Source organism: Petaurus breviceps, unplaced genomic scaffold (genome assembly GCF_028583685.1).
Source record: "Petaurus breviceps papuanus isolate PSGF00001 unplaced genomic scaffold, PetGlider_PUasm1.0 90865, whole genome shotgun sequence".
Taxonomy (NCBI): Eukaryota; Metazoa; Chordata; class Mammalia; order Diprotodontia; family Petauridae; genus Petaurus; species Petaurus breviceps.
In genome coordinates, this window is record NW_027187367.1 from 10,421,272 (window position 1) to 10,434,945 (window position 13,674).

A 13,674-nucleotide genomic window follows, 5' to 3' on the forward strand; every position below is an offset into this window, starting at 1 on the left:
GGAAGGTTATGTATGTTTGCTTATTAATTTTTGTTAACCATTAAAAGTCTAATGAAAAAACCAGTTTTCTTTAAAATATGGCATAAGATTGCTCCTACAGGAGAGCCCTCACAGTTGTCACCTCCAAAAAGGTATACATTGTCCATTTTATGCATACTAAATCTTGTCCATTTACTGATGAGGACACCAACTAATTAAGGTCATTTAAAACTATTGTTAATATACCAGAAAAGAAGATTGTTAACACAAAGATCAAGTTCGTCTTTTTAGCAGTTGGATGGTACAGTGAGCAAGCAGACAATACTGAACTTGGAAGTCAGCAAGACCTGAGTTCAAATTCTCCCTCAGATCTTGGTTACTGGCTGTGTAATCTTGGGCAAAGTCACTTAACCTCTCTCAGTCTCAGTTTCCTCTTCTGCAAAATGAGGATAATAACAGCAACTATCTCACAAGGAAACTCTTGAGCATCAAGTGAGGGGAGCATGTAAAATACTTTAAAAAAAATCTTATGAGATGTGTAAATGTTACTATTATTAAAGATAAAGATTATTAAAAATACCCTATGAGGGTATTGGGCTGGCTAAAATAGCCAGCAGGTTTAGATCCTGCAAACGACAGACAGCTAATTAAGCACTGGTAATAATCAAGGGGGAAGGATAGGGTGGTGGTCCTCATAGAAGGACAGAGGGCACTCATTCCCACTGATTCGAAAGGAGCCTTCTCCCCATGCACTGTTAGCTTTGGGCCATCTTAGTCTCTCACAGGGGCTTACCAGGAGTGCAGCAGCAGGTTTTTTGAATGATGTCAGCATTCCTGAAAGGCCACTTATGGCTAGGGGTGAGGGTCTGGACCATTACTCTAAGGTTTGCTCCCTGCTCAGGTACTTATAAGAGAACTTCAGGAGTTCAAAGCTCTACTCAATCTGACAGTCAGTCAGTCAATAAACCTTTATTAAGTGCCTACTATGGGGTCACAGTGGATAGAGTACAAGGCCTGGAACCAGGAAGACTCCTCTTCCCAAATTCAAATCTGGCATCAGACATTTACCACCTGTATGACCCTGGGTCATACACTTACCCTGGCCAAGTCAAATTAACCCTACATGCCTCAGTTTCCTCATCTGTAAAATGAGCTGGAAAAGAAAAAGGTAAACTACTCCAGTATCTTTGCCAGGAAAATCTCAAATGGTCTCATGAGGAATCAGATGCGACTGAAATGACAGCAACAAGGCTGCCAACACTGTGCTAAGCACTGGGCATGTGAAGAAAAATAAGAAAGTCCTTGATTTCAAAGAGCTCAAAGTCTAACAACTATGTAACCACAAAATAGATCCAGTATAAACTGGAAATAACCAACAGAAGGAAGGTTCTAAAATTAACAAGAATAGAAAAGGCTTTCTGTAGAAGGTGGGATTTTAGCTGGGACTTGAAGGAAGTCAAGGATGTCAGTAGGTTAAAATGAGGAGGGAGAATATTCCAAGCATGGGAGTCAGAGAAAATACGTGGAGTGTCTCGTATGAAGAACAGTAAGAAGGTCAATATAACTAGATTTCAGAGTACATGGCAGAAGGAAAGGTAGAAAGGGGCTGGGCTTTGAATGTCACAAAGTTTTATATTTGAACCTAGAAGTGATGGGGACTTCATTGAGTAGGGGAGTGATATGGTCAGAACTGTACTTTCGGAAATTACTGACATATGAGTAGAGGATGGACTACAGAAGCTTATGCAGGGAAATTAACCAAGTTATTGTAAGGGTACAGGCATGAGGTGATGAGGGTCTGCACAAAGGTGATGGCAGTATCAACTGAGAGAAAGGGGTTAAAACTAAAGATGTTACCAAGGTAAAAATTGACAGGCCTTGGAAACAAGAGTGGATATGGGAGGTCAGAGTAAAGAATCAAAAATGACACTTAGGTTAGCAGCACAGGTGATTGGGAGGTAGGGGCACCTTTAAACAGTAATAAGGAAATTAGGGAAAAGGAGAGTCTTAGGTGGTGAACAGAAAATGAATTCAGTTTTTGGAAATACTGAGTTTAAGGTATCTATGGACACCCAGTTCAAAATAACGGGTAGCTTGAGATGTGAGACTAGAGATCAGCAGGAGAGGTTAGAGCCATCAAACTAGTCCTTACTGGGATAAGAGAAGAATGCTAGATTTGGCAGAATTAATGGTCCTGATGGTTCTGAATGGTCCTAAGTAATTCAGACCAGAATGTAAATCAACACAATTCAAGCTGATACTTCAAACTTAAGACAAACTCTACCTTGCCATCTGAATGGAGTATCTATCTGTAAATGGCCCAAAACATACACTGTATATTTACTTGCATAATGTCTACTACGACCATTTCAGTCTGAAACGGGGGAGGGAAAAAACGATCAAACTTATTGTGTGCAGTGCATTGTATAAGAGTCTGGTATTTTGAGTATCTTGATACAGTTCTACCACAACCTTGGTAACATCTCTAGTTTAGAGCAAAAACAGTCTTTAAACAGGTAATTAGGACAAAGTCCACTTTTATAAAATTCTCAGTTATGTGTACGCCAATATGCGTGAGAAGGAATGTAGTGATCAAAACATATTGTTTATATTTAAAGATTTCCTTTCAAGTCTTAGGACTAGTCTTTGGTTTAGACTCTGGTCTAAATACCAAAGAATTCCTGCATCCCCAGGAGTATTTTGGTCTCTCCCAACAGCATAAGGTACTTTTTTTTGCTGTTAATTCTGCTCAGTGGCAACTACCACAGTTCAGTACTAATCAATCTCAATTCCCACACACAAAAGGCATATCAAAAAAGGAAGGAAGGAGACTTCCGAAACCAATGCTAATTCACTCTTTGCACTACTTCCACAGTGGTAGTCAGGTGCTTTTTATAATTCCTTTTATTTAAACTGTTTGCTCTGATGAGAAAAATACTCTGTTTTCAGTTGTGTGTAGGACTGATGTTACTGATGGTAGCTATGACTAATGCTTAAACGTTGGAGAAAAAAAAAGTTAGGACCACCTAAGTGGGAGAATGTGTTAAGATAAACTTCTTTGGATGTTCTTTCTAAAAGAGAATATGCAATGCAGACACATTTATGTAACAATGCAAAGATAACACTGACTCAAATTTAGGGAATGTTCCTTTTCAAAGCTATTCCATGTTAATGATGTTTAAATATTTTTCTCAATACTTCCTGTTAGAAGATATTTCACTATGTAAAGATAGTTCATAGTGACTTGGGTTAAGAACTTTACAAGTTTTAATACACAAACAGCCTAATGAAACTTTTCTTATTCTTAATGTTTTATACCCATCTGTGAAATTTACCATCATTTCTGATGTTCAGGTTTATCTGCCAGTCCTAAAGAAACTATTCCTTTGTATCCTACAATCAGGATGCACTGCCACCAAACAATACCATGGCTTTGATTTCACGTCCCAAAAAAGCCATGGTTCCCACAGGTAGGACTAATTGGAGAAAAGTAAATTTTCCCACTCAAATGATAAAAAAAAAGAAAAAAGCAACTATTTTAAAAGCTAAGCACCAACATTAACTGCTATTACATGACTAAATTCAAATAGATAATACATAATTCAGACCAGAATGTAAATCAATACAATACAGAGGTGCCTTGAAACAGGCACCTTTTTTCACTAATCTTGAATATCAATAGTATATTGTTAGCAATTATGACACAGCTAACTCTAATTTTCTCCATCAATACCAGGTCTTCTTAAAGCACTGCTTTGAACTCATGACCTCCCCCCTGATCAAAAACAGATCTACTCCAAATTCCTTACTGAGCTTGTTCAAAGTCCTTTACAATATGTCCACAACCTAACATATTTCACTGCATAATCACTGCCACAGTGTAATTGTTGCACCCTGTGTTTAGTCCAAAAAAATTTGGTTTATAACCTTTCATCACATAATCCTCACATGGCATAATTCTGTTCATTGTCATGCCACTTAAAAAGTAAACATAGCAGAAGTATATTGGACACACATCTATCTCTTGAGTATTTTGACCCTAGAATTCTCAGTACATGCGCAATCAGTATTCAATTTTAACACATATTCTTGAGTATTTCATGCATCCTACTTCTGCATCAAAGACAGTTTAGTAAGAAATGATTTTTAAGTAATACTAGCACAAATTTTAAAAGCTTCACATAATGGTTGTACTCTACCTTTTGCAAAACCATAAATGTGTGATGATTATGTGGTGAAATATGGTACTTTACTTTTCTAGTCTTATTCCCCCACTACTCCCCATAATCACTGGCTTCTCCCTGCCCCCTAAACATGATACTTGAGTTTCTGCTACAGTGCCTTTGTTCAAAGCTGTTCTCCTCCACCTGTGAAAATCCTAAACGTATTTCAAAAGCCTCCAATACTACCACCTTCCAACTGGACATCATCTCTTCTTTGTTCTGAGCCCCTAAGGCATGTTGGATCTCTTGAAGCACTTAACCAATTTGCATAATTTTCCTCTGACAGTGGATTTTAACTTTCTGAGATACCGTGTCATTCATCTTTGTATCCCCCACAGAATCCAGTAAAGTTTTCTTACACTTTTTTTTTGGAGGGCAATTGGGGTTAAGTGACTTGCCCAAAGTCACACAGCTAGTAAGTGTGTTAAGTGTCTGAGGCCGGATTTGAACTCAGGTCTTCCTGACTCCAGGGCCGGTGCTCTATTCACTTCGCCACCTAGCCGCCCCCCTACAACCTAATTTCAAAGTGGAATTTCACACAATAATTAAATTTCAAGTAGGTCCTGAAAGCAGTTTGACCAAGAATTCACATTGCAGTGAAAAAAACTTTAGGGTCAAGTGTAAAGTTGATAGAAAACTTCATCTCCTAATCCCTTTATGTCATTCTGTGATTGAACTAGGAAGAGTGGTAGTGAAGATAGCTTATCTAAATTGAAGAAATGCTGTACTTTCCAGAAAACCTCCCAGGTCACACAGCTTTGGGGAAAGTTTTAGCTCCAGCTTTGAATTTTTAAATAAAAATTGTACATGATGATTATATTTCATGTTTTTAACACTCATTTTTTTTTTTTACCTGCAAAGACCCAGTGTGGAACAGATGAGTTTCAGATTTACTATAATTTTATTACAGTTATGGAGCCAATATAAACCCCTTTGGAACTTAAGGGAATGGAAGACTACATAAGATAAGAGCATGGCCTTGTTGAGAAAGTTTTTCATTCACATATTACCACACTTAGAAGCCCAAAGTTACTGTTTGGAAGAGCAAATTAATTCTGAGGAGATTGAGAAGATAAGGTCTGAAGAAAAGAGGGCGTAAAAGAGGGCCAGTTTGGCATTTATCTGTTCTTTCACAGATTTTTTGAAATGACATATTTCTTTAAAAGGGGCAGAAAGTTATAGCATACTAGGAAATACTAGCAAAGAGATGTATATGTATATATACACATACATATATGCATATCTTGTGTGTATACACACAGACTCACATACTTAAGGAGAACCTATAGATTTTGTGCCATTGCTTTCTTTAATGTAAGTGGGTACCGACTATTCAAAACTAATTATAACATATCCTGGAATTCCACAAAATTTTTTATTACTGGTTAGGACCTGTGAGTTTGACAGTTTGGGATTTATACATTTATGGAGTCTTCACCATGGGTACCATTCCACCAATATCTGTCACAACCTCTCTACATCTCCATTCGATTCAGTAGCCAAAAACAGCCAGCCAAGGGCGTCTTCAAATTTTGCTAATTTGGTTCTCAGAGAGAGTACTACCAACTGCTGTACTTACACTCATGACATACCTTCAAGGACACAAGGTTACCCACCTTCACTACACAAGGTCCTGGAGTAGGACTTTTATTGACACCACTTTCTTACTTCCAGTTCTCAAACACTTGAAATTTGTTTTTTCAACCTCATCATTCAATGGGAAATACTGTCTCCAAAGTTATCAACTAGTTTCTGTCACTTCCAATGACCATTTCTCAGTCCCCATACTCTGCATACTCATTCCTCCCGATTTTCTGGATATTGCTCTAACATGGTTTTCTTTCTACAAATCATACTTATACTTTCTGGCCTTTGCAGGTTTATCATACATGACCTATCTGATGTGTTTGGGTATACCATAAGGCTCAATCTCTCTTCTCTTGTTGATCTTATCCCCTCCCTTGGATTCAACTATCATCTCTAAGCAGATGTCTCCCAATTCAAAAATTTAGTTCTCTTATTTCTGAACTCCAGAAAAACATCTTTAACAAACTGCTTAACATCTCCACTTGGATGTCTCAAAGGAGTCTGATACAGAAAACTACCCCTAAGTCTGTCCTTCCTAATGTCTATTTCTGTCAAAACACCATCAGTCTATTAGTCACTTAAGTTTGCAAGCTTAGCATCAACCTTGACTTCAATCTACTTTACTCTCCCTGTCCCCATATTCAATAACTTGCTAAGTCTTGTCAATTACACAGCTTCAACATGGCTCAAATCTGTCGTTCTCTCTATGCACACCCAAACCAACCTAGTCAAGGCATTACTTCACCGGACTTTCCAATAGCTTCCTAATTGGTTTCACTGAATCCAGTTTCTCTCCTCTCCAATTTATTCTCCACACAGCTGCCAAGCACAAGTCAGTCAATCAGTAAGCATTTAATAATTGCCTATTGTTGTCAAGCACTATGTTAGATACAAGAGATACAAGAATGAAACCATCCCTGTTAACTAGGCACTTATATTTTAATGAGACAACCACATATACAAATATATAAAGTGAATAAATACATATATAATGCAGTAAAATACAAGGTAGCTGGGGGAAAATAGTACTAGGAGTTCTAGAGCAAAGGGAATAAGTAAGTTTCAAAGAGAAGATGGTGCTTGAGTCAAATCTTAAAGGAAGAAAGAGACTGCAGCAGAATGGAGGGAGTATATTCCATGCATGTGAACAGGAAGTGCAAGGACACAAAACCAGGAGATGGGGAATCATGTGTGAAGAACAAAGAGAATGCCAGTTTGGTTGAATCACAGAGTGCTGGGTGGTGTCCAGTGAGGCTGGAAAGAGGTAGTGAAGAGTTTTAACAGCTAAATAGGAGCTTATATGTTTCTAGAGGCAGAGGAAACTACCAGAGTAGGAGAGTTAGATGATCAGAGCTATATTCAAGAAAATTCATTTTGGGAGCAGTCTGTAGGATGAATTGGAGGAGAGCATTAAGAGGTTGTTGCAATAATCTAGGTCAGAAGTGATGAAAATCTCAAATGAAATCCTGTGAGTAGAGTGAAGAGGCTGGGAACAAGCGATTGGTGAAGGTAGAAACAGCAAGATATGGCAACTCACTGGATATGGAGGATGGAGTAGAGGAGTCCAGGATAATGCTATGGTGATGACCCTGAGAGAATGTTAGGATGGTGGTACCTTTGATAGAAATAAGGAAGTCTGGAAGAAGAAAAGATTTAGAGGAAAAGATGAGTTCTGTTACAGACATGTCAAGTATAAAATGGCTCTGAAACAGCCAGTTGGAAATATCTAAAAGAACTGTTGATGTAGGAGTGAAACTAAGGAGAGAGACTAGAGTTGGATATATAGATCTGGGAGTCTGATCATGCCACACTCCTCAGTTACTGAAGTTTAAGTACCCTCTCCATAGCCTTTAAGATAAATTTCCAAGGCTTCTGTCTCGCTTGAGTCCATCACAATCTAGCTCTAGTCTCCCTTTATAGCTTATTACATATTACTCTCCTACCCATCCTCTCCAAAGCACACTAAGCCAAAATAGCCTGCTAGCTTCTCCATATATAACATTCTATCTCTGAACAGGTCATCCTGCATGCCTGCAAAGCTCTCCCTCATGGAAGTCCTAATTCCATTTGAGGCTCAACTTAAGAGGTCTCTTTCAAGACAACTTTCAGTTATTACTTCCTCCCTACATTACTAGGTATTTTAAAAAAATATATCCTGTTATCTATTTATCTGCAAACATGTGGTCCCCACTTAGCGCAGACTATAAGCTTCTTAAAGGTAGAGACTGTTGTGACAGCTCCACCATCTACCTCGGATCCATCCCCAAGGCATACCTTATGCGGAGGAATAAGGTTCAGTAACTTCTACATAAGGTAACGATAGTGCTAGTAGTAACAGTAGTATTGGTAAAAGTAGCTAATATTTATATAGTGCTTTAAGGTTACAAATCTCTGTATTATCACACCTACAATCTCATAGTCCTCTCAGCAACTCTTGGGTTGGAAGATATTCTCCCCATTTAACAAATGAGGAAACTGAGCTATAAAGCAGTTAAAAGTGTCTGAAGATTTCAAACCCAGGTCATCTTCCAGGCTCCCAAGTCTAGCCTTCTATCCACTACATTATCCAGTTAATAATGTAGTTCCATTACCCACAAGGGTCCAACTATAGACCATAGCTTCTCTCCAAATATAGTTTCCGCAAAACCTATTATCAATTTTACTTCAAAGTATATGCGCTTTTCCTTTTTGAAAGGGAAAGATCTCAATGTAGGTGTGTTATTTTTCAGACCAACTAGAATTTAGTCTGAAGATTCCCTATTTAATAGTATTCACTTTTTTTTTTTTTTCCTTTCCCTTTTGGAGGGCAATTGGGGTTAAGTAACTTGCCCAAGGTTACACGGCTAGTTTTTGTGTGTGACTGTTAAGTGTCTGAAGCCAGAACCGAAGTCAGGTCCTCCTGACTCCAGGGCCGGTGCTTTACTCTCTGCACCACCTAGCCGCTCCAGTATTCACTTTCAAACAAGTAAAACACATATTTTAAAGCCCAATACATGTGTTGCTGTTATTCAAACTTAAAAATGTTTCTAAGTTATGGTGAATCATATTTACCCTCATTTTACAGACAAGGAAATTAAGATCCCAAGAAGTGAAGTAATTTGCCCAAGGTCACACAAGTAGTATAATACAGATGGAATTATGACTAGGGTCTCCTAATTCCAAATCCAGTTTTCTTTCCATTGTACTATACTGACATACAGTCATTGTCTATACTATCAAGAGTTCTTAGTTTTACAAAAATAATCTCCAAAGGGTTCCTTTAAACGGTTTTTAAAAAAAATTATATGGGATGGGGAGAAAATTTGTAACTCAAAGTCCTGTGGAAATGAATGATGTAAACTAAAAATAAACATAAAATTTAATTAAAAAAAAAGAATTGGAAAAAAATTATATGGGGGAGATAATGAACAGGCAGAAGAGTTAAGGCTTTGAATTGTCAGATTTCCATTAATTCATTTATTTTCTTTTCCTCTGATCCTACCACACCCTTGCATACATGTAGCAGGTAGAATAGAGCTGAAGGGAACCAGGAATGCAGACCAAACATACTATCACTACTTAGAAAAACTGAGAAAATATTTAGACAGGAATATCTAGCAAGTAAAGAGAAAATGCAAATGAAAATGTTTGAAATTTTCTGAAAACTAGTAAGTGATGGCACTTATACATGCCTTTTTATAAAATGAAGTACCATGATTACTGGATTAACTATACTACTTTTTCCTCCAAAGATTTGACTTAACTGACTATTGTTTACTCTTATATGCAGGGAACTATGCTAGGCCTGGAGAAGGTACAAAGATAAGTCAGGGTCTCTGAGTTAAGGGAATTTACAGTCTTGTTTCAAAGGTAAATAATTACTATCGATGTAGAATCAACCCTAGAGTTTGGCTATACCAATATAGACCAATAAGATAACTATATAACAGGATAAAATCAAAATAATAAATATCAGGATGTGGAATATATATTAAATTACATTTCTTTCAGGTTGATATTAAAGTTAGTTTGTAATTCAGGACCACATACCAACTGAGAGAAGTTCAAGGCATAACTGACCTGTATGGAGTTATTTGGGCTTGAATGTATTTAAGGAGTAAGTAAAAAATAAATTGATTTCAAACAAATATTGAAGTTCTACTATACAAATACAGTCTGGGTAGAATGGAGAATAATAATACCAGAACCTTATAACTACTTGTCTTCTAACTTGCAAAAATAATAAAAGCTCCTTGATGGTGGCTGGTTCTATTTTTCCTTGGTATCTCCAGCAGAGGGCTGGCAAATAGTAAGCATTTAATAAATGCTTGGTGATTAATTCATAGGTACAATATTCTCTTTACTTCATAACTCAGAAGTATTTAGGATGGCTATTATCATCCCTACTTAGATTTGGGAGAACTCAAATATGGAAGGGTTAAATGACTTGCCTACTCATACTGCAGTAGCTAGTCAGCAACCTTATTATTCTGTTCAATTTGGTTTAAAAAATTGTTTTTGATAATTCATATATGGATCAAATTTAAACGTGCAGATACAATGTGTTAAAGCACTTTACAAAGAAAAATGAAAGTACTCCTTAAATTGGGTACTGAAAGCAAAGAAAAACAAAGAGACTAAGATTACTGTCATTAAGACCCAGATACACCAAACTAAAAATTGGAAGCTGCTACTTGCTTCAAAAAAAAAGGGGGGGGAGGGGGAGGGCTATTGCTCCTGAAGGTATCTTTCTGGTCCTGTTATGGAAGAAGGCAATTTGACAAGTTTTCTAATGGATTCGCAACACAAACTAGAGTCTACCAAAAAAACAAACCAAACCAAAATAAAACAAAAAACCTCAAACCCCAAAACCACTAATGCAAAGAAACAACAACAAAAACACAAATAAATGAAATCGGGAAGATAAATGCAGAAAATAACAAGGACTACAATTAATATTGAAGAATTTATCTATACCACAATAAAGAGCTAATTTTCTGAATACAAATTATTTAAAATCTGATTTTTATGGACCTTCACAATGAAATTATCAGCACAAGACAATTCATTAATAAACCTCTTCTGCAGAAACTATATCAGACAGTAGCTCTAATATTCTAGAAGCAACAATGCTGTATGTTTTGCATGACAAATTTAAACTAGGATTATCCATTGCAGGGGGAATTATAATCTAAATTGGAATTACAAATTTCTCATTAATACTTTCATATTTGATATTCTTCCTTAACTGACCTATATAGAGTGATTTGGTCTTATTTGTATTTGAGGAATATTTTTAAAAATTCAAATATTGGAGTTCTACTATATATTGCAAGATAATAAGATAAGCCACAAAAAGGGCAGGGGAGGAGCCCAACTAAAGCCAAAGATGGTCCCTGTCCTCAAGAAGCTTACAAGATTTGTACTAAGCAGAAGTGTGCTCAAAAAGGTTCATTTCATATCCTCAACAACTTCATAAACCCTGCAAAGAGATGAATCTGATCTTCCCGCTTACAAGATGAGGAATCCACCCTGAAGATTCACCCTAAAAATATCTTATTGGGCCGCCTACTCTACCAAGGCACTGCGCAAAATGATGGGGAAGTCTAGCTGACCAGGGGAGGCATACTGGGAAGCAGCACGACACACACAGGTTAGCAGAGATTTCAGTGACTTAGAAATGAATGACTAATGATAGACCAGCTCCCGGTGGGAGGTCAAAGTTAGGGAAGAGATCTCCCCTCCCTAACTGCCAACAGAAGACAGAGCCAGCCTGCCCTAGCCCGGGTCCCACAACCCCATTCCTCCTACTGTCCAAATGTGACCAAGCTTAAAATACAAATTGGGGCACAGTAGGGACGGGGTGAAGGATGGGGGCCTTAACGCACGGGAGGGTGTCCCTCGCTGGCTTTCGAGGCTAGGCCATGTGCTGCTGCTTAATGCCCCACCACAAGCGCACAGCAATTAAGGTCGCTGGGGAGAGGGAGAAAGAAGCGGGTGGGGGGCGGGGAGGGGCAGACTGTTTACAGGACTCACTTCCTTTGGGCTTTGTCCTTCTTGGCCTTGGTCCGTTTCTTTCGGGCCTGGAGCGCAAGCACTGCAGGAGAGAGAAGTTCGTGAAAGAGGAGCACGGTGGAAGGGTGGGGACCCAGGTGTGGGGCGCAGTCCCGAGTGGGGAAGGGCGGCCAGGTGAGGACACCGCACCGGCACTGGGATGGGCAGAGTGGCCGCGGCCCCCGCGAGCCAGAAGCGGAGCCCACGGGGAACACGAGGGGGCTCCCCGGGCGAAGGAAGGGTCTTAGGCCGGGGCGGCGAGTGTGGGAGATGCCACACGGGAGAGGCACGGGACCCGGGAGGGCAGGGACCTGGGGCCGGGTTGAGAGGAGAGAGCAGAGTGGAGGGGAGGGGGGAAGTAATGGGGGGACCGGACCCAGCGGTGCGGACTGGGAGGCTGGGGGGGGATGAGGGGTGCCGCCAGCTCAAGGAACCGGGGAAAGGTGGGGGGGGGAGGGTGTGCACGCCCCGAGACAAGGCCTTCGGGGGTCCGATGAAAGCTCGGGGTCTCCGATCTGCCCTCGCCCCACCCTGGGCCGGCGAGGCGGCCGTTACCCTCCCCCCCCACCCCGCTCCCCGCGTGGTCCGGGCCGCCGGAGGCCGCTCCGCAGCTCACCTTTCCGCTCCATGGCGAGACCGGTAACCGCCAAGCGCCTGCGCACTCCACGGGCGACTGGCGACTACTCCTGCTCCCGCCGTAGCCCGAAATCGATGCCGCGCACGCCCCGCCTCCGCGTCTTGCGCCTGCGCGCTGGGCGCGGGCCCTACCACCTGCTCCTTATCTGGGGGGGCGGGGGAAGTAAGGAAAGCATGAGAATGAAGGACTGAAGCCGAAGGGCTGTGAGAGAGGGGTGGTCTTTGCTAGTATACTGGCACCTCCCAGTCCACCAACCTGGAACTGAGCAAACTCCCGAATGTGGGGATGGGGAATGAGTGGCTGGGGTGCAACATAATGCTGAGTCAGGCCTTGAGGCTCTTTTTCTGCCAAAGCTGGCCGTGCCTCAGTTTCCACGTCTGTAACCAGGAAATAATATCTGATCTATTTACCTCGAAGGACCGTGGTGAGGATAAAATGAGAAAACGGACGTCAGGGCATTTTGAAAAAGTAAAGCGTGCTACGTAAAGGCGAACTCATTTTATTAGGAAAGGAGACCAGGAAAGAAAAAGGGAAGAGAGCGCTAGAACCTGACTCAGCATTATGTTGCAACCCAGTTATACATTTCCCTTCCCCACTCTAGAACTAATCAGAATAATAGCAATAACTTGATACATATGTGGTTAGGGTAATCAAAAGCAAAATTAAAAAAAAAATCTGTCCATAACTTCACCTGGCAGCTTTTGTGGCAAAATACTGGCCACACCTGGATGATTTGGTAACCTTTTATACATAGGACTTGAAGCTAGGGTGCTGACCCATACGTTTTCTATTAACTAATTAAGGTTTCAACCATGAAGCTTTTTTAAGGTCAATTTTCCTTTAAGGTAAGGTGGGATTGGAGAGAGGATGTAGCAGGACCAACATTGCCTATTTCACCATTTGGCCCAAGGCTGGGATGGCTGACATGTTTGGTAGACAATGACAACTGAAACTAGGAAAATAGCTCAGCTGATGATGAAAATAGCACCTCCCATCTGTGCAATGTTGCTGTCATGTCCATTATCTGATCTGACCCTCAATACAATTCAGGGAAGCACATTTTCTTCCGACTTTAAAGAGGAAAAAAATGAGGTTTTAAAGAAGGTTGAACACTCTTTTTGGGGGGAGGAGAGGTGTCAGACCTGTCATTTCATTGGTTAAGAAGTTTTCCCGAGAGAAAATTCCCTCTGCTGATACAAATAGCAATGGTTCTTC

General features: G+C 40.1%; 1 protein-coding gene across 5 annotated transcripts in view; it reads right to left on the reverse strand.

Moving 5' to 3' along the window:
* SRPK1 (SRSF protein kinase 1) overlaps positions 1-12,589 on the reverse strand; it is an 81,217-nt gene extending 68,628 nt beyond the window's left edge. For all 5 annotated transcript variants that reach the window (XR_011165515.1, XM_069073533.1, XM_069073531.1 and 2 more), the window contains exons 1-2: positions 12,439-12,589; positions 11,805-11,865 (exon numbers count right to left, since the gene is read on the reverse strand). Coding sequence is in view for 4 of the 5 variants with exons in the window: in XM_069073533.1 (XP_068929634.1) it covers positions 11,805-11,865; positions 12,439-12,451 (74 nt within the window). In the remaining variant the exon portion in view is untranslated. The remainder of the gene's footprint in view (positions 1-11,804; positions 11,866-12,438) is intronic.
* Between the last annotated feature and the right edge of the window lie 1,085 nt (positions 12,590-13,674).